Source organism: Cynocephalus volans, chromosome 4 (assembly GCF_027409185.1).
Source record: "Cynocephalus volans isolate mCynVol1 chromosome 4, mCynVol1.pri, whole genome shotgun sequence".
Classification (NCBI taxonomy): Eukaryota; Metazoa; Chordata; class Mammalia; order Dermoptera; family Cynocephalidae; genus Cynocephalus; species Cynocephalus volans.
In genome coordinates, this window is record NC_084463.1 from 129,422,036 (window position 1) to 129,448,060 (window position 26,025).

The 26,025-nt window shown below is 44.4% G+C and overlaps 2 protein-coding genes across 4 annotated transcripts in view; one reads left to right on the forward strand and one right to left on the reverse strand.

Annotated features, from left to right (window-relative positions):
• Positions 1-1,117: 1,117 nt before the first annotated feature.
• Positions 1,118-26,025, reverse strand: part of MPPED2 (metallophosphoesterase domain containing 2) — a 176,247-nt gene continuing 151,339 nt past the window's right edge. For all 3 annotated transcript variants that reach the window (XM_063093911.1, XM_063093913.1, XM_063093912.1), the window contains exons 5-7: positions 8,294-8,409; positions 5,066-5,179; positions 1,118-2,489 (exon numbers count right to left, since the gene is read on the reverse strand). In XM_063093911.1, the coding sequence (XP_062949981.1) occupies positions 2,371-2,489; positions 5,066-5,179; positions 8,294-8,409 (349 nt within the window). In that variant the 3' untranslated portion in view covers positions 1,118-2,370. The remainder of the gene's footprint in view (positions 2,490-5,065; positions 5,180-8,293; positions 8,410-26,025) is intronic.
• Positions 20,940-24,939, forward strand: LOC134375352 (uncharacterized; the record flags this gene model as incomplete). Its single annotated transcript, XM_063093718.1, is given in 1 exon segment — positions 20,940-24,939. A coding segment is annotated over 1 exon segment (3,591 nt), but the record flags the coding sequence as incomplete, so codon positions are not given.

The window sequence follows — 26,025 nt, forward strand, 5'->3', positions numbered from 1 at the left end:
TCAACTTCTCAAAATACAGGTTGAGCATCTCTAATCTGAAATCCGAAATGCTCCAAAATCTGAAACTTTCTGAGTGCCTGACATGACACTCAATGGAAATGCTCACTGGAGCAGTTCAAATTTTGGATTTTTGGATTAGGGATGCTCAACCTGTATGTATTCTACAAATATTTCAAAATCTGAATTTGGAAACACTTCTGGTCCTAAGCATTTCAGATAAGGGATATTCAACCTGTACCTCTTTTGGTCCATCTTACCTCTCTTGGTCATGGACCACATCTAGTCAGGAAGCTTGAGCATCTGCTCTGTAAGCTCAGACCAAAATGTCCACCACAGGCTGTGGGTGGCATCGAAGATACTTAATAAATATGAACAGCTACAACGGACCAAGATGATTACGTGTAAATTGGATCTGGAGTTCTGGCCTAGAACATTCTCTGCACTCTGCTGATACCAATATGAAGAATCCTTTTCAGGAATTACAACAAAGATTCTGCAATGCATAGGAAGAAAGGAAGATGTATCAGAATACAATCCAGCAGGCACTGGAACGTAGACTTTGGAGATATAATGCAGATTCAAGATCGTGCTGCTTTTCTTCAATGGTTCTTCCAGAGAAAACAGAAAAGACATACACAGTTTTCCCCACCCCACTGCCTGCTCCCTCCTGGTTGCAACAGCATTTTACTTGTGGGCATCATTAACAAACCAATGAGGGGAGATGGTGACTGCTCTTGGGGACAAATGAGAATGTACGGTATCACCATCTGCTTCTCCTCACTCACTACCACCAACACGCCCCAAAAAGTGTCCACAGCCTTGACTGCACAGTCATGCTTTTCCCATTACAACAAGCAAAGATGAAATCTTCACCCTCTGAAATCCAAAGCAAGATAGATGACAGCATGATGGAAGGGAAGAGTACACTGAGTGCCTCATTGATCTCCCTGCCAGCTAGTGAATGGTGGGAAATAAAAATTTATTGAAAATTAGGGGGAAAAACCCACTTATTCTAATTCTTCTGTAAGGGATTATGGATGTTGCATATGAATAAAATTCCCCTTCCTCAGGATGAAAGGACCATCCTCCCACCAGCCAACCTTCCAAACAGCAAGGATTGAAAAATCTTGCAATTTTATTTGCATATAAAGGCCGCTAGATATAGAATATCACAATAAATTTAAAGAAACAACTGCTTTCCTAAATTTCATTAACAAGGTAACATAAAATAGAATAAAGCTCAACAGCATTTACAATGGGAAAACAGAAATAACTATTAGCGACAATATTTTGTGCTAGCGAAGATTGCATCGACACACAGTGCAAAATGACGGGGGGGCGAGGAAAAAGACAATTCAGGGCATTTAAATAGAAAGGACAACTAAGCCTTATTTTAGTTAGCTTCCATTGCATCCTTAAATTTAAGTCTATACACGCCTTAATTGTACCTAGATTTAACTCAAGCTCTTTAAGACCTCGAGTTCTTAGAAAATGTGTCAGTTCCTTCGGAATTCTGATGTGCTGCTATACAGCATCCCTTCGCAGTTGCACTGTCCTTAGCAATATTAAACTCCTAACTTAGTCATAATACACAAAAAAATATTTATATATATAAACCCATATTGAAAAGGAGTCTGCACACTCATTTGTTTTAACCGCATGAAATACCTGCTCTTGACAGATTCCATTTCCGTATTTTTAAAGCTAAAATAATTTAAAAGAAACAAACAAACAATGAGACCTTGTATAACCACAATATGGATCTCACTAGCTAAGCCGTCTTTTACACAAGGGCCATTTTCTTCCCTTCACACAGCTTTCTTTACAGTGAGAGCATGAAGAGAAGTCTTTTCCAGGCCTACTTCTGCTGAGAAGATTGCTATAAATCGGGGCCACGTCTGCAAAAAGAGAAGTATTACCAAGAAAACAACAACAACGAAACATCAAAAACGAAAATACTTCAAACAATACTCTTCAACAGTTGTGCAAATCTGGGTGGTTTTTAAAACACTGTCTACCTGTTTCTTTTTTTCTTTTTCTTCCAGCTTAAAGCATATTAAAATAAGACTTTTTAGCACTTTTTAAAAGAAAGCTTGGCCGACCTTTGGCGAACACTAACAATTTACAATGGCATGGCCTTTGAGAAAACAGAAGGCATTTTACAAATTCACAGCGTTCCTTTGATTTCAAATGGATGCCCCATTAAAAAAAAACATAAAGAAGAAGCACAACCTCTAGCATCATTTGTGTTTCAACATTTTACAAAAAGAACTCACAGGATTTGGAAATAAACAAGAGAATGTAAGTTTATAATTAGAAAAATGGCAGTTTATAGACCTTCCCTCACGTTCCAATAGGGCACATAGAGCTTCAGGAGCCCTGTGGGTTTGGAAGGTCAAATATAATTGGAGGGTTGGTCGGTTGAAAGCTGACTGTACACGTCGAGGCATTGATGTATGTTGTGTAGCCGTCGGTCATGATGCCGTAACCTGTAAGGAGAGAGAGTCACATTCACTGTGATATATACAAATGACAGTGACTGAGCGTAGGACCATCAGGCAAGGAGAACAAAAAAAAAAATGTTAGTGGTCGGTGAGGTGAAATTCAGTTGTGCTTCTCTGTGTAGAAGAACTTTCAGAAGCTGCTGCCTATTTCTACTCCGTGCTCTTCAAAAAAGAGAATCCTCTGCTGCAACAAAGAGCAATTCTTTTTTCCTTATCTAAATGCTAACATTGTTGGGGAAAGGCTGTGATTTCTTTACTAGTGAGAATTAAAAAACAGAACAAAAAACAACAACAAAAATTTTCCTTCTTGTTTAAATTGAATTTTCATTTCAAAGCTCTATATTAACCACTGAGTTCTAGGGAATGAAATGTGCAACATGAGAATAACTCCTCAGGTGCACACACAACCAAATGCCAAAGGGGCTTCAGGACAGGCAGGAAGGAAAGAGCTTCGCACTGGAGTTGGGAGATGAGGGTACTCAGCTTCCTCATCTGTGAAATAATCTCAAAACTGCCTCCATGAAAGTTAACCATAAGTGATTTTATCCTACTTGACTTATGTGACTTTCATGCTGAGTCCATTTTATTCAAGAGCGTCAACTAATCAAACGTCCAAGTGATGTGTAGAAACATCACCACAGGACAATGTTTCTAAGCTTATTTGGACCCTGGATCAAGCAAAAACACTTGCCATATGTAATATAAACTTCTTGTGGAGAGAACAATAGAACAGTTTCCCTAGGTCTTTGACATATATATTCCTTTCATAAATTTTTAATATGTTGAAATTTTTAGCATGTTTTCAAGTTTGCACAATTCCCTGGATACTTTATATTTGTCTTGCAGCCTCTGAAACTAACTTTGTACTTCTGCTGGCTTCAGGCACTAATGGAAAATAGAAATACAGCTGTGAAAAAATAAAAATTACCATGACTTACAGAAATAACTGATAAGGTTTTATTCCCCCCATTTGCTAAAACTTCTCCAAGTAAGCCTGTGGATAGCTTAACGAGGGTCAATGGAGAAATCTCTTAAGAAAAGAAAAGAAGCATTTAAAATGTGCACTGTTTAGTTCTGGGGTCATAAAGTCTTGTTATCTCTCTCCATCAAGAGGTTGGTATTTGCCCTCTCTCTGCCCTCTTCAGCTGTCTTAAGTGAATAAAAGCAAGACAAGTTTATTTGAATATGATCTCCTCCCTTTTGAGCAAGTTTATTATTTGGGGGATTCGGTGGAATTCTCCAATTGTCTGGCTAGTTTAAAGGTAATGAAGGATTTTTTTTTTTTTAAAGATGAAATGCAAACCCATAGTCATGCTGCAGGAATTCAAACCTGTTTTCAAGATAACGGCCCTCCAGAAATGTTGTTTAGATATGAGGTCCCATCTCTCTGGTCTCCCCTCCTCACATCCCACCCCACTGCATCAGACCTTGGACAAGTGCCCTCCTTTTCAGGGAGCACAGCTCAAAGTCAGGACAGGCTGTCATCGCTCTCTGGGAGCTGTACCCCTGCTCTCCATCCACGCAGCTGGTGCCTGCACTTGGAGCAAGATGAATTTTCTCTGGCCTCAGTAGGATGATTTTCAATATGCTCTTTATTACCCACCTAACCAGGAAGCCACGGGATTTGTGGCTTTGAAAAGCAAACTTTGTTTTTTGCTTTGACAGGCAAACGGCCTTAAATACCTTAACTTGTCTGCAGATTCATAAAATACTCCAGAGAGCAGCTGTAAGCAGGAGCTAAAGAGAATATGGTGCTGCCCACCCATTGCACACCTGCTGAAAGAGGGCTTTGTGTCTGACCGAAAGCACAGTTACCCCCAGTCTGAAAAAAAGCAGGACAGACAAAACCCAGAGCCCTGAAGGTTCCTGTGAGACTTTCAGGTTCTGTGAACTTGACTTGGCTTACCTTGCAAGGCAGAAAAGAGCAGCTGGACCAGTTTCCATTTATGGGCGATTTAATTATTCTGCTAATCTCAGCCTGAGCTAATAGCGCTGGTGATTTCTGAGAAGTCTGAAATTGTTTTCCGAGGTTAGTAAAAAAATGTCTACCTGCAATTGAGCAGGTTCTTGCCACTTCTGTCATATATCTTTCATTGCATATCCGAAGTTATTTTTCAGAGAATGCCTTCTCTTCTTGGGTCTTTGTTGCATTCCAGATGAAACCCAACATTTAATGGGTAGGTAGGAAATGTACAATAGTTCCTAATAAACAGCTTCTAATGTCCAGGCATTGCTTCTATCTCTCTTAAAGAGAAAATATGTTCTATGTACTTCAGGGTTGCCCTATAAGCAGTGGTGATCAAACTTTCCTCATTAGATTCTGAGATTCCAGAAGCTGCCTGGGAGAGTGCTGGGTTTGCGACAAGGTGGGCCAGATGTGGTTCCTACTGGTAAATATTTATCAGCTTTATTTGGAGATGTTTCTCATAAGATTTCATCTTATAAAGGGGTCCCACTGCTGAAAAGTTTGAAAACCACTGCTCCAGGTAGTCCTAGTTTAGCTAAGGTCTCCCCCAACAGAATGACACAACATGTTGTGAATTCCTTTCTTTTGTTCTTACCTTCATGGATTCCACCAAACACGTGGAGCTTGGGCCGGACACGCCTCTGCACTGTGTTTAACAGCTCCACACAGCCCACTCTCTGAAGCTCCTTTGGAACCCAGTCTCGAAAACCTAAGGGCAAAACGCAATCAATACTTTTAATTTTCTTTCTTCAGGTAAGGTTTCATTTAGACTTTCAGGAAGCCATAACTCACAGAACGTTTATTACATTATCTGTAATCCTAGCCTCTCCATTAAAGCTCACAATGGCTTTTAAGAAACTTTTCACTCGTCACTTTGTCTTCTTTAGGATCTTGATTTTTTTTTTTTTTTGGTTTCCATTTTTTTCTTTCCTGTTAATTAACATTTTCTTTTTTTTCTGCAAGGGATTTGATTTATTCAGCCATAGGTTTCAAATCTTCTTCATAGGCTCAGTGACGTTTATTCCCGGCAGTCCCATATCTTTCTCTTCCTCAATTCAGTTACTTTCTCTTTTTTATTATATCTTTCTTATAACTGTTTACTTCCAAGAAGGTTCAGAGAAGGAAGACTGGGAGGGGCTGCCTGTAAACTGGCCACAAGACACCTGGCTCTCTTCAGGTACGTCAACTCTTAACCCTTGGTGGTTCCCGATGACCAGAACTTTGGAAAGCCAGTTGCTCCTCCAGTCTCCCCTCTAGCAACAGGCAACAATGTGACCTCGTGGTGGCATCAAGCAAGCTGGAGCTAATTGACTACTTTAAAAGTAAAAGCCACTTAGTTCTACGCTTAATGCAGAAAATCCATAAAAACTGACATTAATTATAGCAAAAGTCAGCTATCTGGATGATTATGGTCTGAAATGGAATCCACATGCTTCAGCAGGATGGGGCATAAAGAAGGTAGGTAGGACGAAAGGGTAAATCGTCAGCTATGGGAATCCATTCCACAGCTCCATTAGGTGATTTCTACTGTTAAGAAATGACTGGGCAGAAAGAGACAACTTTCTGCTTTGTTTGGCCCAGTTGTAGACATGAATATTTAGCATCTCTGTAAAGACATGTCAGCTGGGGTGCAGAGAGTGACCAGACCAGAGCGTCTGGAAAGAACATCAGATGAAAGTGGGGCTCTAGCGAACATCTAACCAGAGTTTCCAAACTTTTTTTAATTAGAGGAAAACATCTTTACTCCACAGTGATTGGTAGATTCATTCATGGATGTGTTTTTCTTAAAGGGGGATACTTGCACCTGAGCAAGTATCTTGTCCATATCCTAACAGCAAAGTCCCACAGAACTACATCTTCATTCACCAGTAAGAAAGAATTCAAAAGAATTCACCCCCACTCCCAGTATAAGCTTTTCATAAAAATCCCTATAACTGTGTATTAATTAAAGTTCAACTTTACCTTATGAAAACTTTGCCTAAACTTTTATTTTGGAACTCTTTGATGTAGATCTCACTCTGCTACACACAGCCACTCGCTGGTTTACTCTACCTTTACTACAAAGAGAGGGAGGCCAGCATTCCTATGAAGGGCTCCTGGGATGTCTGGGTTCTTGGAGTCTAGAATTCAGATTTACTATTACTGCTTTACTATCACTCATATCTATACCAAAACTAATGCCTTGATAAAGTTTGTGAATTGATTGTTCTGTTGAAAGTTATATTCAAATCATATCCCAGTCATGTAAATGATTCTATGCAGAAGATGTCCAAGTCCCTTATAATAAACAGCCTAAGGGAAATCATGCCTGTACCCATCGGGCTGCTCAGGCAAAAGGATCAGGTTGGCTGGAATGAAAACTCTATAGAGTGCTCTCACTGGGTAACTCATGCTGATCAGAATATTTAGCTGCAATTTAATGATTTAGTTAATCTAATGGTTGTAAAATAGGGAAATTAATTAATTATGATTTGATAAAGGTCAATGGCAAGTATAATCTTTTAAAACATGTGATGGGGTGATATGGGACAGGGAAATAAGTGTTGGGATGATGATTGCGAAGTGCTGAAAAAGTCAGGGACAGCTGATCTTGTGCAAATCTGAGCAATTTCCATGTCAGCAACACAACTGGCCCCTCTTCTCTAACTTTCCCATCATTAAAATGTGCCACGAAGGTGTACGCCCTGGTCCTCTCTTCCGCTGTTTCTTCCCTCAGAAGGGAAGGAATGAAACACCAAATGGCTTGAAGGAGAAAATATGGACAAAGATTAAATTTGCATAGGGGGATGAATGTTAGATTTTTTATTTTGGGAGCTGACAGAGAAAAGAAGTCACTTGGATAATAACCCCAAGCCGCAGAAAAAATTGCAAAAATCATTTATTTTGCATTGTTTTCCCTCTCTCTCCAAACCAAGATGATCAAGAAAACTCTTTCAGCACTGTACACTCAAAAATTTGTTAAGAGGGTAGATTTCATGTTATGTGTTTTTTACCGTGAAAAAAGGAAAGAAAAAGAAAGAGAAAGAAAAAAACCAAAGTGAAACATCTGAATTTCCTGAGCATGTCTTAATTGAACAGGAAAAGATCTGGCATAAAGGGTGCTGGGTAGAGGGGGATCAAGGGGTAGTCCTGGTTGAAAAATGTTCTGTGGCTAAGCCAAACAGATAACAAGCTCATGAATAATTAGAAAATAATAAGTCAAATAAGCGTCTTCTGACCCATAATCTCGGTCCCTAGAGGGTAGCTTTGAAGCACACAGATAATATAAACCCGGATGCTCAATGTGCCTGTAGGAGGAGTATCCTTAAGTAACTTTCAACACAAGCATTTACTGAAATCTCTTGGCTTAAAAAAATTCTGTTCTCATATAATCATCTCAAAGGTTAAACTTTAAGATCTCCCAGGTTCCAGCAATATATGGAAAAGGAAAATGAGCTCCTTTGAACAAAAATTTTCATCATTTCATTATCACCCAAATGCCCTGCAATTGGAGATAGGTGTCTTCCTTCCAAGCCCCACCCCATCCCCCATACTCCAAAGTGAATACAGTTCTTAAAATAAATTGTCAAGCTCAAAAGACCACGGCACACCATACTCATTTGATTTTTCCCTGACTCGACTAAATCGAAAAATTTAATTTCAAGAACACCTGTAAGCCCAGCAGAACTGCTGAGTTTAATTATCATACTGGCTTTCTTTAAAGACGTTGACTTTTCTTTTTGTGTTCACTTTTTTTTTTTTTTTTTTTTGGAGGAAAATGATTATGTCCCCAAAGCATTATTCATTATACTTAGAAAAAAAGGCCAGCCTGTGCTGCACTTACCTAGAGGAGGTCCATGTGTCATGAGTATGTCGAGGCCCTCCGGGATGAGGTTCCACTTGTCCAGCAGTGACTGACCTCTGGGTAGGTTAAAGCCCCATCCATTAAACCACGGGGTCCTTTGGGGGAGATAATGCACATGGTATCAGGCCTGCAGAGCCACATCTCTGCTCCGCAATATTTCTCTCTCGCACATTCCTCCACAGTTTGTGTTGCTCTCTTTTCTCTTTTTGATGGTTGGCCCTGGCAGCAGGATGCTTTTTTGTTGACTGCTTCAAAACCAATCCACATGAAAGCAAGCGTGGAGCCTGCAAATTGTTCCACTAGAAAGGGGCACAGGAGCCTTTACAGTGGAGACTTTCCCAGCAGTTCTCTATCGAAATCTTGACAATGCTTTGTCTTCCCCCAAATCTCAGTCCTTCCTGAGATACCCAGCCCCAATCCAAAGCATTTCCACCCTTCCTGTAGTGCCTCAGAGCTACGAAATTACACCAGTACCCCTTCTTCCTCCCCATCACTATGGAACTACTTCGCCAGCAGGATTCTTAGACTACAGTCCTCAGAGGAAAGGACAAGGGCTCTGAGGCAGAAACCTCTGTCCACGGAGATGTTTTGAATATTCAGGACTGAAATTTCTGAAAAAATATGGGGGCTCTGAAAAGTGAGAACATTGGCAAACAAAAAGCAAATGTGGACTTTTCCTCCTATAAGCAAATGTGGACTTTTCCTCCTGTAATCAAAGGGAACATTCTGGGGACATCCCTGGTCACTCTGGAATACACTCCCCTGGCAATGAACACGAGCATTTCACCATCACACGAACTTCTGCTCCAGGAATGAGCTTCTGAGATTGATGCTTTATGCAAGAGGGAATAGGGTGTTTTTCCACCCAATGAGCATTTCTTATTGGAGCTAAAATGTCTCTATTGTTTGTAATAGTGGGAGAATAATCACTTTTTCTCTACAAATACTACAGGGCTAAATCACATTAGAACTAAGCAGTTTCCATATATCTACACATAAACAGTATTCTTTGAAACTGACTCTTTTGTTCTGTAGGAAAATTCCAGTTTGCTAGCATGTACATGTAAAAGACTAGTCAGTCAATTTTCCAGCTAAGTCCAACTTTCTTCCTTAGCTTAACCTACACCTTCCTACTGAAAGAAGTAACCCTTTGTACAAGGTGATCCTAACCTTGTCAGTAACAGCTAATCAAACAGGGAGCACTCTTATTTAGAGGAGATCATTGGCCATACTAATCAGATTTTTTTTTTAAGAATTTGAACTCAGAAATGCTGATACAGCACTCATTTGGTGGTGGACATGCAGTCAAGGCCAGAGGTGGCAGGACAGCAATTGAAAGCCGTGTAAAAGTCCACATTATGGAAGAGACCCTCAGTTCCCACAGAGGTGGTTGAGAGAGAAAGTTCCAGAGAGAAGAGATTGTGTGGCCCCAGCTAGAAAAAGGTAAAGTATCTGACTTGCTTCCTAAACCTCTTCCAAGTCCCTAAGCCACCCTTGGGGTGCTTACTTGTAATAACAATAAGAACGTAATAAGAACAATCACTACTATAGCTATTATTTATTGAATGCTTATTCTGTGTCGAGTACTATTCTAAGCACGTTATTTGTATTAACACTTTTAAACCTCACAACAAACTCATGAGGTGGGTACTATTATCATCCCCATTTTACAGATGAGGAACCTGAGGCACAGAGAGGTCAAGTAAACACAACGAATAACTTGGATATAAACCCAGGCAGTCTGGTTCCAAAACCCATATTTAACCACTCTGCAATTCCTCTTTTTATAGACCACCTGAACTAACTTACTTCTTGCCCTGGGCTGAGGCTCTTTGGGACTCTTTCAAGTTTGAGTGTATTGTTGCTTGAAGCCAAATGAGATCTAAACTGGAATAATATATCAATTTCATGGTTCTGAAATCCAGCAATAACATGGTAGAGTGGACATCTATTGCTTTTGCCTTCCCAAATCTTTCCCCTTTCTTTTAGTGACAACACCTGAATGTCCTTTGGAGACTCCTACTCAGTACATGTGCTTCTGGTAAGGCTGAATCCATCACTGCTCTAGGATGTACCTTCGTGAAGAGTGTTCAGTTTAGGGATGTACATCTGACCCCAGCTGGGCCAATGAGGTTCATCCTCTGGATTTTGCTGGTGCTACCTAAAAAGAGGTCACGATTTCCTCTCTAAGATCATGAGTCTCAAGCATTACGAAGGCCTAGAATTTCCTGGGAGCCATCTTAGCCACCATGCAGATAGTGCTGGCTTGAGAATCAACTCATCACAAAAAAAAACCCAAGAAAAGAACAGACACGTGTGCCTGAAGCCAATCAAACCTTTACTTCCGAATACATGAGCCAATAAAACCTTTTGTTTTTATCAGGTCCTGTTTCTTGCAACTGAAAGATTCCTAATATATACTATTACTGTCTCTAGTGTCAAAATGACCTATGTTCCTATGGTTACTGCTCCCCTCCCCCAAGATATCCACATCCTAATCCCTGGAATCTATGAATATGTTACCTCACTTGGCAAAAGGGAAGAAAGGCCACTGACAGAATTCAGCTGACCTTAAAATAGGAAGACTATGCTGGATCATCTAGGTGGACCCAATGTAACCACAGGGTCCCCAAAAGTGGAAGGGGGAGGCAGAAGAGCAGATCGGAGGGATGCGATGTGAAAAGGACTCAAACACTCCACCTGTTCTTGCTGGTTTTGAAGATGGAGGAAGAGGACCAGGAGCCAAGGAACCTGGGCAAACTGTAGAAGCTGGAAAAGGTAAGGAAAGAAAACGAATTCTCCCGTAGAGCCTCCAGAAAGGAGGGCGGTCCTGCTGACAGCTGAGTTTTAGTCCAGTGAGACCCACGTCAGACTCTGACCAACATATTTGTAACATAAATATGGGTTTGAAGCCACTATATTTTTAGTGATTTGTTACAGCAGAAACAGAAAACTACTATAATACTTACAATGTGGGAGCTGGCTATAAAGTACAGGGCCTGTGAGTGACACTGGGCCTCACCTGGTACACCGCATGTGCTAGAGCAACAAGGCCCCTGCACAGCCACACCTCCTTGCTCAGCTGGACGCATTGCTTTGGGGATCCTTTGAGGAGAGGGCAGTTCTTGCTTTCTTATCCCAGCCTGCGGGACGGGCAGGGGGTGGCGTGGGGCATCAGGCTTCACAGGCCTGGGGGTAATACCGGGTAGACCCTTTTAGAACTCAGTCAGTCAGTCTTGCTCTCTCCTGTCTTGTAGGACTCCCAGGTTAGGATACCCATTCTTCCCCACCATTTTACAATGACTCTAGATTTATCTTAAAAGACAAAACAAAACAAAAAAAAGTAAAAACAAAACAAAAAAGGCAACTGTAGAACCCAATGAAAGCTCAGTGTTCATTTTGGCAAGAGAGAGGAAGAGAAAAATAAGAAAAACATCTGTTTTCCTAGATTTTGAAAACAAGCTTCTGGGTCTATGGTTCTTGTCTGGATGGACAATAAAGAAGGGTTTGGAAGGGTCCCAAGCACACCCAAGTAGCTCGTGCAATGAGGAGCTCTGATTGCAGTGTCAGAGTCTTTTGGAGGATAGTCAGCCTCTGAAGCTCCAGGACAGCCCTGGGGCTTCCAGAGTCAGAAGAATAGGACTTAATTTTTTTCGGTTTTTCCAGTGTTCCCTCATAGAATTTTCTCTTGGAAACCCACAGCCAAATTCCCCCAGGAAATACTCAAGGTTTTTTTTCTTTTTTGACCGGTAAGGGGATCGCAACCCTTGGCTTGGTGTCGTCCACACCACGCTCAGCCAGTGAGCGCACCGGCCATCCCTATATAGGATCCGAACCCGCGGCCTCGGCACTCCAGCGCCGCACTCTCCCAAGTGAGCCACAGGGCCGGCCCAAAATACTCAGTTTTATAAGTGCTCTGTTAAAGGTTAAGACAAGCCAATGGTCCATAGTACCCCAAATTTCATTTGGTTAGTGTTAAGCTTGTGATGAAATCCAGAAGTTTCCAAGTGAAGGGTAAAGTTTAAAAATGTCTGGCTTTTAATTCGACTCAAACCTATACATCTATAGAAATGAGAACGGTTAAGTTACAGGGAAAGGAACATTTATCAATTCCCCAATATGCTTTACGTAGATCATTTACATGGATTAATGAATTTAATTATTCACAAAAACCCTTAACATAGGTATTATCAACTGTTTTTAGATAATAATCTGAAGATCGGTGATATCAAGTAACATGTCCATGTTCCCAGGACCAATAAGTAGTGGGGCCAAGATCTGAACCCAGATCTGCTGGCTCCAAAGCCTGTGTTCTTTCCTTGCACAATGCTGACTAAAACCTTCTAGCTCAATTTTAGTTTTTACTCTTACATATGTAAAGTGAAAATATGGCTGCTCCATACAGTCTCTCAGGCTGTGCACTGTACAACTCCAGGTGGTTCCATGGAATGGTGCAGTTGAGGTGGCCTTTAGTAAAAACATAGTGTGATATGGCCTTTCTGGGGGACTTCCATTCCTCTAGATTTTCCAGGTAAGGTCTTTCCATGAGACAGTGGCCAGGCAATGGAAAAAGCAGCCCAATGATGGGTTCCAGAATTATCCCAGTACAGCATGATAAATGCAGCAAACAGAAGTCAGGAGACCTATGTGCTAATTCACATTCTGGCATCAATTCACCAGTTCACTCAGACTTTAGATAAGAGAAGGCCCCTTACTGGGCCAGTTTCCTCATCTAACAAATGAACAAGTGCATGGACTCAATTACTGGATCTCAAGATTGCTTTTAGGTTGTAGAAATCTTATGCAGAAGTCCAATATGCAAAGCAGGCAAATGCTGAGTGCTCTTGCTGGGGGCCTGGGAAGAAGGGACTCAGACCTGCTCTCTAGCTCAGCCCCCTCTTTCTTTCTAACCTACATCTCTGAGCACAGCTGGACAAACCTGGCACTTGATGATCTCTCTGTGATCTAAAAATCCTAACATTTTATAATTCTGTGCAAATTAACAATGCTCTGAGTAACTGCTGTGAATTGCTCTCAGTGAATTATCTAAATTACCTGTGAAGACCCACATTCAGTGTGGGAGAAATATCTGTACAGAGCAGAGAACGAATGTGTTGGCATCAATGAATAACGCTTCATTCAGTGGAGTTTCAATTTGAAACATGAAACTCCAGCAGTGGGCCCATCAGGTGGAAAATATGTGCATAGCCAACCCCCAAAGCCCCACAATGGGTTTTGTTCTGTACCAATGGGGGGCAGGGGCGAGGGGGAAAAGGAGGAGGGAGGAATCCAAGGGAACAATGTCTATTGCCTCAGCCAAGGACTTAATAATTAGCTGTGACTAACAAATACCACATGGGAACCAACTTGTAAGAAAATGTCTCACAAAACACCCTATTGCTGGTAGGCCAATCTGAGTCTGCAACCCATCCCCTTCCAGGGAGAAATTAGAAAACCTGGAAGGAAGGAGAGCAACTCCATCTGTCAGAAGCCACTGGTGCAAAGACTCAGATGATGGAAACTGGGGATGCTTTCAAGGACCCCCTGCCCCCAATCCCCTTGCTCTTGAAATTATAAGCACTTGGTCTCTCTGGGCTGAAATTCCAGGGGCAGAAGGTAAGGGAGTTAACATAGGCAGAACTTGTTCCAAACAATGTCAATACAAAACAGGTTTTCTATATGGAAGCAAGTTGAGATGAAATCGCTGCAAAGGTCATCTGTGTTTGCAGTACACAGTGCGGTGGTACAGGCAGCAGGGAGCTGCTGGACCATAAATCCAGGGAGGCCTGGACAGGTGAACGGATGTTTACTCCCCTACAAACTTCAGTGGGGGCTGGGCATATCTAAGGCAAGCAGGATTTGGAAAAGGGAAGTTGGTGCTTGTGCTCAGGTGGGCTGCTCAGGTTCACAGCCCTGGTGTTGGTCAGCATCCAACAGATTCTCGATGGACAGACATGTCCTGGACTGGCTGCATCACAAAGACTCAAGTTCTTATTAATAGGGTTTCCTGGGCATCTCCTGCAGGAATTAAGGCTTGGAAGCCCTGGGACAGCTCCACTGGGGTTCTGCATAGAAGCTGGGAAAGGGAGAATGGGAGGGCTTATGTGACACACACACATAAAAGCTGGCAGGCTAGCCAGGCCACTTCGAGCCACAAGAACATGGAACCATTCTTATTTTAGAGACAGAAGCTAAGAGCATGGATTATGGAGTCAAGTAGACCCATGTTCAAGGACGTGCCAAATATTGGCTTCTCTGAACTGCCGTTTATTCATCTTTCAAATAAAAGACTACCTGCCTATGTGGATAAAATGAGTTAAGTTATGTAAAACTTTTGGCAGAGTACTGTCACAGAGTGTTAATGTGAAGCTTTTAATTTATGTATGATATATATTAGCAATATACATGTATGTGTGTGTATAAATGAGGGTACTTCAAAAAGTTCGTGGAAAAAATAGAATTAAAAGATAATACTGATCTTCCCATGAACCTTTTGAAATACCCTCATATATATATATACACACACATACATATATATATATATACACACACACACATACACACACACATGCATGCAGAGTAGCTCGTGTTATTTTTTCTTCCTGGAATTTCACAAGCAATGGCTCATCAAATCATAGACCCTCATGCTCCAGAGTTTTGAAAAGTCCTCAGTGAAGAGGCAGGCATTACTAGGTGGTTAGACAGAGCCTGATTTGCTCTGGCTGATGACTTATTAAAGGCACTTCCTCCGCTCACTTTTGAGTGGAGTTTTTTCAGAAAGGTACTCACTCACTTGCTCCCTCACTCGCTCAGTCTTGCATAGACAATCGTGTGGAATGTGAGAGCACAGGGCAAAACGGTTAGTCAAGGCTGCTTAGCCGGCTAGTACAGGTGGTTGGATTTTGACAAGATCTTAAATTGGGGAAGTTCAGAGAGGGGTTATGTTGAGTCCCTGGAATATTTATAATAGGGCTTTCATAGAGGTTCACCGGAAGAATTGACAAGCTACTAATTAACACCATCACTGCTGCCTGGAACGTCCATTAAGCACAATTCAGAAACCGGGAGCCAATATTCACATGCACTTTCTTTGCTAAATGGTGGTCCTTCCAAATCACAGCCTTCTTCACACCTGGCACTCCCAGCCGCCAGTGGCCACTCTCTGACTGCACATCACACCAGGTCCAAGAGAAGCTAATTTAACCACCGCTGGTTAAAATCATACCGCACTTCACAGCGCCTTTCACATGCCATGAAGCTGTCATGATAATTCTTGATCTCTAGCTCACCTGACAGCTCAGCCCTCCCTTGACTGCAAAGCTTCTCCGTCAGTTAGAAATAGCAGTTTCCCTGGCACCAGATGTGTCATCCTGAATATCCAGATGAAAGACAGACACCTGCCCCCGCCCTCACACTCCTTCCACTCCTTGCCTCGTTTTCCCATCTTCGCTCAGGATTTTGTTTAAGAAGCCAGCCTCCTCCTCTCTCCCCTAAGTGCTTCCACTTGGCAACCTGGAAGTTACTCTTCCGTGCAATTAAAAAGATGTCTTGTATTAGCCCACAGAGCAACTTCACACCTTGTGCAGCAAAGAGACACACATACCAATTGACATTGCTAGGAGAGGGAGGGAAAACTTGACTTCAGGGCAAGATTTCTACCCTGTGCAGCTGCTTGGGAAGCCAGCCTAGCCCAGACCACTGGCTCAGCCGCCTCCAAAGGGCAGTGCCGGCTTCTCTCTCATCAGCTGTCTAGTCCCATCTTTTCACTAGGACTTTGTAGCTTGGTCTTTCGTGACAAGGTCCTTGGGATGAAAAGAGATACTGTTTTGATAAAGGGCAGGCCTGGGTGAATAATGCGGTGTGTGTGCATGGACAAGAAAGAAACAAATCGTGTCTGAGGTAGTCACCTGAGCCCCAAGAGCTACACACGGGGGTTGCTTAAACCAAGGCAGCATATGCTGCAGTCTTTACACACACGCCAACTCTGTCCCCTTATTGCTACTAATAAGGAACAAGCGTCAGAATTAAGCCTCCATTACCCATTTTCCTTTCCCCTGCTTAAAAGGAGGTGGTGTAAGCAGCGTTTGCTTTAGAAACCAAGAAACAGAAGACACTATCACTTGTTTTCGAAGTTGGTGTGCTCTGAATTAGGAAAACAATGTTACAGTGTCTGCCCAGCCCTCCCAAGCACACCTGCCTTTAATCTTGTAAACAAGTTCATAGCAGGAAGAGAAATGCTTTCAACCTGTATCTTTCCCACGGGGCTGCCAGGGTGGCTGTGCCCATCCATCATACACAGAGCCTGACAGGGCACAGGAAAGACCACGGAGGGACTTCGGTCTGGGTGGGCAGGTGAGGCAGGTATTGGACATGCCCTGGTGCTTACAGAAGTGGCTCTTTGTTTTGCATTTGAGGAAATTGGAGAAATAGGTACCAGGGTGCCCTCAATCACAATGAGGACTGGCCCTGCTCAGAGCCGGCACCCTGGTGAGAGGAAAGGCCCTGAACTTAGCAGCCTTTAGTGGTACCTACACTGATATTCCTGGCAGGGAGAAGTCCTCAAAGAGGGACACCACGGCACCCATCGTCCAGGTTTGAAAGAACAAAGGAGATTGAATGGATGGAGAGAAGTAGAAGGGAAGGCAGAATTCATCTTTTTTTTTTCCTTTTGGGGGGCAGTATTTTTTATTCTGGTAAAATATACATAATATAAAAGTTACATTTCAACCATGTTTAAGTGTCTAATTCAGTGGCATTAAGTATATTCACATTATGCAACCTCCACCACCGTCCATCTCCAAAATTGTTTTCATCCCCAATAGAAGCTCTGTACCCATTCAATAACAACTCCTCATTCCCCGTCTCCCAGACCCTAGTAACCACTCTTATACTATCTCTCTCTAAGAATCTATTCTAGGTTCCTCACATAAGTGGAATCAGATGATTTGTTGTCCTTTCGTGTCTGGCTTTTTTCACTAAATATAATGTTTTCAAGGTTCTTCCATGTTGTAGCATGTGTCAGAAATTCATTCCTTTTCAGGGCTGAATGATATTCCACTGTATGGGGGTGAAGCATTCAGTTTTTCATCTAAGGTTTCCGAATGCCCAGCATGTGCCAGGCACTAAGCTCGGCTGTAGCAGGACATAGATGAGAAGTCCTGGTCCCTTTCTTTGTGAAGTGCACAGTTACTGGGTTGAACACTCAGTGAGGGTGGGCTCAGTCGGGTACATCCCGGGGCATGTGTGTACTCATTCAACAGATGTGACCCAAATGCCTGTTATGAGCCAGATTCTGGCGAGGTAGGTGCTGGGAATACAAAATTGAATGTGGTTTCCAGGACAAACCCACAGCCAGCCATTTCATAGGTAAAACTGTCCTGGACAAATTTTATACTTTGGCCTTCATTTCTAAATAAACTGATTTCAGAGGAGCTTGGGGAATATCAGAATGATATAAGAATTAATCCAGCAGTTCCAAACACAGACTGGCCCCCAGGCCAAGGAGAAGACCTGGGGTAGGTATGACAGGACTATGGGGGCAGGGGGATACTCCTCCCAATTCCTCCTATACACTCTAATAAGGCTCTGCAGCTGAAATGAGGCCCACAAAACACAAAACAACATCCTACGAGGGACTGAGCCTATGAGGGCAGCATGTGTCACATGCCTGGCTGGCTCCAAAGCACAGGACGAACAGAACATGGGAGGAGGTGGGCAGACTGCCAAGGACTCAGGAGCCTCAGCAGTGAACACCTGTGCCTCCCCTTCCCCCTTTCTGCCCTTTAGACATGTCACAGGAACCAAGCAGGTAGAGACTGTTTTTCTAACTCAGATTTCCCAAAAGAAAGGGAAAAAGAGAAAAGGTGGGTTCAGGATTAGCTGGATTTTGTCTTATCACATAGTGAACTCTCAGGAATTGATGTTCATAGATAGGAGTGGACTGATGAGCTCTCTGCCCCCAAAAGGAGAATAAAACAAAATTTTATTATATTTGGTTTTGTTCAAAATGTGTTTGTGTGAGTGTGTGTAGTCACACATTTATGTTGCTAATGCTGGTTTCCTTTCTACACTATTTAATATTCTGGGGCACCAAGGAGATACAGCTGGGGAGGATTTTGCTGGTAAGAAAGCCTGTCACCACCTGAATATTAAACCATAAAGAGAATAATTAATAAGTGGACTATAAGATATTATGTAGCCATTAAGTGTAACTAGGTAGACTGGAAGCTCAATGACTTCAGTCTGGTTCACCAACTGTGTCCCTAGTACCTAGAATAGAGCAGACACTTGTCAATTGAATTAAGAATGAGTGTTTACAAACAGTTTTGAACTTCATAAGTCGATGCCTATTCTTTGATGGTAAGTGGAAAAGCAAAGATTAACTTTTGCATCAGGATGAATTCAAGTATATAAAAAATGCTAAGAAAAAAAGAAACAAACCAATGTGCAAAATGGTTATCTCAGGGGGAATAGGAGAATTATTGCTGATTTTTTCCCCTTTCTTTTTATTTGTCTACTATTTTTTACTTTTTCTATAATGACCATATATCATTTGGAATGAAAAAAAAATATTCAGTGTAAAAATCTCCATATGGCTAAATGCAAGTGGAGCACAGTGAAGGAATTTGGAAAATTCAATATCTACTTAGACTCTACTCTTTGACTGCAAGGCAGTTTCCTCCAGGCAGTGAATAAATTGGTGGATTAGGGGACTTCTGCCCAGGGAGCTGACATAGGACCTGCCTTATTTCTCTCTGCTCCCATTTCCATTTGTGGGAACAGAAAGGCATTCTTTGGCAGCAGAAGTCTTGCATGTGTTCAAGTGACTCAACACATATTTACTGAGCACCTTCTTAGTGCCAAGAACCACTCTGTTGGTAGTTTACCTTCATTTGACTGACTAATTTCAACTTAAGTATAGATAACATATATTTGCATGATGCTTTACTTATTACAAATCATTCTCACATTTGTTAGTTCATAATTAAGGTAAAATTAATAACTTGCTCAGCTTCAAAGCTGAGCAAGTTATTAATTTTAGAGAAAACTTATAGAAATAAGAATTTTAGTGACTTGCCCAAGGTCACCTCCTCTGAGGTGTCATGGACAGAACTTTGTAGTACAATGATTATGTAAGTGGAGTTAAAAATTAGACAGGTTTGGGTTCAAATTCTGACTGCTTTCTACTTTGCAATACAACCTTGGGCAAGTTCATCCATCTGATCTCAGTTTTCTCATCAATCAAATAGAGAAGATAATACCAATCACACAGGTTTGTGGTGAGAATTATGTGTGATAATATATGTAATGCATTTAACAGAGAGTCTACCCTATAGGAAGAATTAAATGGTAGCTCTTGTCATCAACATTATGAATGTTAACATCATTATGAATATTAATATCAACAACTCTTTGGCTTTTGTTCATTAATTTATCTTCTTCATATCACCACAAGGTTTGCCCTCTCTCCACTTCTCAGATTTAGATTATGGATACTATAGAATTGAGTGGATGCATCATGCAGCAACAGATGACAGCATTTGTTATAGGTGGGCCAGCTTTGGTTAACAGGAAGAAAGACATTGACTTGGGATTTAGAAGACACAGGTTCTAGTCGTGGATCTTCCAACTCACTTGCTATGTAACCTTGAGCAAATAACCTCTCCCAGTTCCTCTTTCCTTACCTGTGAAATGGGGATAACAACTCCCATGAAACTTGCAAAGCTATCGAACAAATGCCTGTATAAGTGAGTAGCAAATAAGAAAGCAGCTTCTGATGAGGTAAGCGTCTTCTAATTCCTATGCCGTTGCTTGTCCGTGTGGCCTGTTTGTGGTGTTTGAAAGCTCAGAAGAATTGGAATAAGTGACAAGCAGATCAGATGTAAGTTAAAGTGTTGGCCCCCATTTATCTACCATTTTGGCTCTAAACGACTAGTTTCAGTCCAGACTGATTTAGTAAAGTGAGAAAACTGTGACCGCAACCTGGCAGTACACACAATCAGTGGAATGAGTGAAAGGCTCGGGCTGCCCCTTCAATTCAGAGGTTAAAGCAAGCACACAGACCCGGATGTCTCCCTTGCTGTGTGCCAGCCAACCATATATTATTAATTGGGCTTGACTGAAGGAAGTGCTTTTTACAAGGGTATAGGGAAAATACAGCCAAAAAGTCAAGTTAAGAAACAAGGGGAACAGAGTCAAACAGGATATCTGTGGTTATGCACCTGGGCCCCGGCCCGAGGCAAAGGGCGGATAGTTCCCAGAAATAGACAAGTCAGTTAAAGTTTCAAGAGTGCCCCTCAGCTGTTTCAAGGACTCCCACTTGACCGAAGTTCACCCCTGGCTTGATTTAAACTAACCAATTACCTTGCTTCTCGCTTCTGTACCCGCGCTTTTTGCTATAAAAAGGACCCAGGAGCTCTACTCGGCGCGCCAGTCTTTCGAAAGACTGAGTCGCCCGGGTACCTGTGTGTTCAATAAACCTCTTGTTTTTGCATCCGAAGCCGTGGTCTCGCTGTTCCTTGGGAGGGTCTCCCTGAACTGACTGACTACCCACTGCGGGAGTCTTTCATTTGGGGGCTCGTCCGGGATCGGAGACCCCCACCCAGGGACCACCGACCCACCAACGGGAGGTAAGCTGGCCAGCAGTCGTTCTGTGTCTCGTTTCTGTGTCTCGTCTCTGTGTCTGACTCAGTGATTTCGACTGTCTTTTCTGAGCGCGCGCATTTTGGTTTCAGTTTGTTCCGGGTTAGTCGCTCTGGGAGCGAAGTGCGGGTAGCGAACAGACGTGTTCGGGGGCTCGCCACCCGGCAATCCTGGGAGACGTCCCAGGATCAGGGGAGGACCAGGGACGCCTGGTGGACCCCTTGGCAGAGGATTATTGTGCTTTGGTCTCACCGCGTCTCGGGAGGCGCGCTCTGCCATCGGACTCTTTCTTCTATTTCTACGGCACTCGGTCTCGTCGCCGTTTCTGGTTTCTTTTTGTCTTAGTTGTGATAGGTCTTTGCGTCGTCGTTCCCCTATTGGAAATTTTCGAGATGGGGCAAAGTGCCCTTACGCCCCTCTCCCTTACTCTAGATCATTGGAAAGATGTCAAAGCCAGGGCTCACAATCTGTCCATGGAGATCAAAAAAGGAAAATGGCAGACTTTCTGTTCGTCTGAGTGGCCCACATTCGGCGTAGGTTGGCCGCCAGAGGGAACCTTTGATCTTACTGTCATTTTTGCAGTTAAAAAGATTGTTTTTCAGGAGACCGGAGGACACCCGGACCAGGTTGCCTGTGTCGTGGTATGGCAAGACCTCGCCCAGAATCCCCCTCCCTGGGTGCCACCCTCCAGCAAAGTCGCTGTTGTTTCGGGATCAGAAAATACTCAAAGGCCACCTACAAGGAAGCCTTCCGCCCCTCCCCAACCCCCCGTCCTCCCGACACCAGATGACCTATTTTCTCTCTCTGAAACCCCACCTTACCCGGCGGCTCCGCTGCCCCCTCTGGCCCCTCAGGGAAACAGATCGGCACCAGGCCGAGCGCCCGGTGATCCTAGCCCTGAGGGACCGGCTGCGGGGACTAGGAGCCGCCAACCTCGCAGTCCGAGAGACGGCTCCGGTCCTGACTCCACCGTAGCTTTGCCCCTCCGAGCCATAGGGCCCCCAGCTGAGCCTAATGGCTTGGTCCCTCTACAGTATTGGCCTTTTTCCTCAGCAGATCTTTACAATTGGAAGTCTAACCACCCGTCTTTTTCTGAAAAACCAGCAGGACTCACGGGACTTCTTGAGTCCCTTATGTTCTCTCACCAGCCCACTTGGGACGATTGCCAACAGCTACTCCAGATCCTCTTCACCACTGAAGAGCGAGAAAGGATTCTTCTGGAGGCCCGCAAGAACGTTCTCGGGGACAACGGGGCCCCTACACAACTCGAGAACCTCATTAATGAGGCCTTCCCCCTCAATCGACCTCAATGGGATTACAACACGGCCGAAGGTAGGGAGCGTCTTCTGGTCTACCGCCGGACTCTAGTGGCAGGTCTCAAAGGGGCAGCCCGGCGCCCCACCAATTTGGCTAAGGTAAGAGAGGTCTTGCAGGGACCGGTAGAACCCCCCTCGGTTTTCTTGGAACGCCTGATGGAGGCATATAGGAGATACACTCCGTTTGACCCCTCTTCTGAGGGACAGCAGGCGGCAGTTGCAATGGCCTTCATCGGACAGGCAGCCCCAGATATCAAGAAAAAGTTGCAGAGGCTAGAGGGGCTCCAAGATTATTCCTTACAAGATTTAGTGAGAGAGGCAGAAAAGGTGTACCACAAGAGAGAGACAGAAGAGGAAAAACAAGAAAGAGAAAAAAGAGAGACAGAAGAGAGAGAGAGACGGCGCGATAGGCGCCAAGAAAAAAACTTGACTAGGATTTTGGCCGCAGTGGTAGGTGAAAGAGGGTCTAGAGATAGGCAGACAGGGAACCTGAGCAACCGGGCAAAGAAAACACCTAGGGATGGAAGACCCCCTCTAGACAAAGACCAATGCGCGTACTGTAAAGAGAAGGGTCACTGGGCAAGAGAATGTCCCCGGAAAAAGAACATCAGAGAAGCCAAGGTTCTATCCCTAGATGACTAGGGGAGTCGGGGTTCGGACCCCCTCCCCGAACCTAGGGTAACACTGACTGTGGAGGGGACCCCCATCGAGTTTCTGGTCGATACCGGGGCTGAACATTCGGTGTTGACCCAACCCATGGGGAAGGTAGGGTCCAGGCGGACAGTCGTAGTAGGAGCGACCGGCAGCAAAGTCTACCCCTGGACCACACAGAGACTTTTAAGGGTCGGACATAAGCAAGTGACCCATTCCTTTTTGGTCATACCTGAGTGCCCTACTCCTCTGTTGGGCCGGGACATCCTGACCAAACTAAAAGCTCAAATCCAGTTTTCTACAGAGGGCCCACAAGTAACATGGGGAGATCACTCTACCATGTGCTTGGTCCTAAACCTAGAAGAAGAATACCGGCTGTATGAAAAGCCGGCCTCTCCCTCCATCGACCCATCCTGGCTCCAACTTTTTCCCACCGTATGGGCAGAAAAGACAGGTATGGGACTGGCCAATAACGTCCCACCAGTAGTAGTAGAGCTGAAATCGGGTGCCTCACCGGTGGCCGTCCGACAGTATCCAATGACTAAAGAAGCCCGGGAAGGCATCAGACCCCACATCCAAAGGTTCTTAGACCTAGGGGTCTTAGTGCCCTGCCAGTCGCCCTGGAACACCCCTCTGCTACCAGTAAAAAAGCCAGGGACCAATGACTATCGGCCAGTCCAAGACTTGAGAGAAATTAACAAAAGGGTGCAAGACATTCATCCCTCAGTCCCAAATCCATACAGCCTCCTGAGTTCCCTTCCGCCTAGTCACACTTGGTACTCAGTCCTGGATCTCAAGGATGCCTTTTTTTGCCTCAGACTACACCCCAACAGCCAGCCACTGTTCGCGTTCGAGTGGAGAGACCCAGAAAAAGGTAACACAGGTCAGCTGACCTGGACACGGCTGCCACAGGGGTTCAAAAACTCTCCCACTCTCTTCGACGAGGCCCTCCACCGAGATTTAACTCCTTTTAGGGCTCTCAACCCCCAGGTCACATTACTCCAATATGTGGACGACCTCCTGGTGGCGGCTCCCACATATGAAGGCTGCAAAAAAGGGACACAGAAGCTCTTGCAGGAACTGAGTAAGTTGGGGTACCGGGTATCAGCTAAAAAGGCCCAGTTATGCCAGAAAGAGGTCACCTATTTGGGGTACCTGCTCAAGGAGGGAAAAAGATGGCTGACCCCGGCCCGGAAAGCTACAGTTATGAAGATCCCTACTCCCACAACCCCCAGGCAGGTCCGCGAATTTCTGGGTACTGCCGGATTCTGCAGGCTCTGGATTCCTGGGTTTGCTTCCCTGGCTGCACCCTTGTACCCCCTGACAAGGGAAAACATTCCTTTTACCTGGACTGAGGAGCATCAAAAGGCTTTTGACCACAAAAAAAAAGCCTTGCTGTCTGCCCCCGCCTTGGCTCTCCCAGACCTCACCAAACCATTTACTCTATACGTAGATGAAAGAGCCGGTGTAGCCCGAGGAGTGCTTACTCAGACCCTAGGACCATGGCGACGGCCAGTAGCTTATCTATCAAAAAAACTGGATCCAGTGGCCAGTGGGTGGCCAACCTGCCTAAAAGCGGTTGCTGCAGTGGCACTCCTCCTCAAAGACGCTGATAAGTTAACCTTGGGGCAAAATGTGACTGTGATTGCTTCCCACAGCCTCGAAAGTATTGTGCGGCAGCCCCCCAATCGGTGGATGACCAATGCCAGAATGACTCATTACCAGAGTTTGCTGCTAAACGAAAGGATATCTTTCGCGCCCCCTGCTGTCCTGAACCCAGCTACCCTACTACCAGTCGAGTCAGAATCCACCCCAGTACACCAATGCTCAGAAATCCTTGCTGAAGAAGCTGGGACTCGACGGGACCTGAAGGACCAGCCATTGCCCGGAGTGCCTGCCTGGTATACAGACGGTAGCAGCTTCATTGTGGAAGGTAAGCGGAGAGCAGGGGCCGCCATCGTAGATGGCAAACGGACGGTATGGGCAAGCAGCCTGCCAGAAGGGACATCAGCCCAGAAGGCCGAGCTAATCGCCTTGACGCAGGCATTACGCCTAGCCGAAGGAAAAAACATCAACATCTACACGGACAGCAGGTCGCCATTATCCACTGCCCGGGCCACCAGAGAGGAAATAACCCTGTGGCGGCCGGGAACCGGAGGGCCGACGAGGCTGCAAAACAAGCCGCCCTGTCGGTCAGGGTGCTAGCAGAAACTATAAAGCTTCAAGAGCCAATCGAGCCTGCTCAAGCTAGGACCAAGCCAAGAGAGCTCACTCCTGACCAGGGAAAAGAATTCATTTAGCGGTTACATCAGCTAACACACTTAGGACCAGAAAAGCTCCTTCAACTAACGAGCCGCACCAGCCTCTCCATCCCGAATCTCCGGTCCACCGTTCAAGAAGTCGCCAATCGGTGTCCGGCTTGTGCCATGACTAATGCGACTACCACCTACCGAGAGACCGGAAAAAGACAACGGGGAGATCGACCCGGCGTATACTGGGAAGTAGACTTTACAGAGGTAAAGCCTGGCCGGTATGGGAACAGGTATCTGCTAGTATTTGTAGATACTTTCTCTGGATGGGTAGAAGCTTTCCCTACCAAAACTGAAACGGCCCTGACTGTATGTAAAAAGATACTAGAAGAAATCCTGCCCCGTTTCGGGATCCCTAAGGTGATCGGGTCAGATAATGGCCCAGCCTTTGTTGCTCAGGTAAGCCAGGGACTGGCCACACAACTGGGAATAAATTGGAAATTACATTGTGCGTATAGGCCCCAGAGCTCAGGTCAAGTAGAGAGAATGAATAGAACCATCAAAGAGACCTTAACTAAATTGGCCTTAGAGACCGGTGGAAAAGACTGGGTGGCCCTCCTTCCCTTAGCGCTGTTCAGAGCCAGGAATACCCCTGGCCAGCTTGGTCTGACCCCTTATGAAATCCTCCACGGGGGACCCCCCCCCATACTTGAGTTGGGAGGAACACTGGGTCCCGATGATAACTTTCTTCCTGTCTTATTTACTCACTTAAAGGCTTTAGAAGTTGTAAAAACCCAGATCTGGGACCAGATCAAGGAGGTATACGAGCCAGGTGCCGTGGCCATCCCTCATC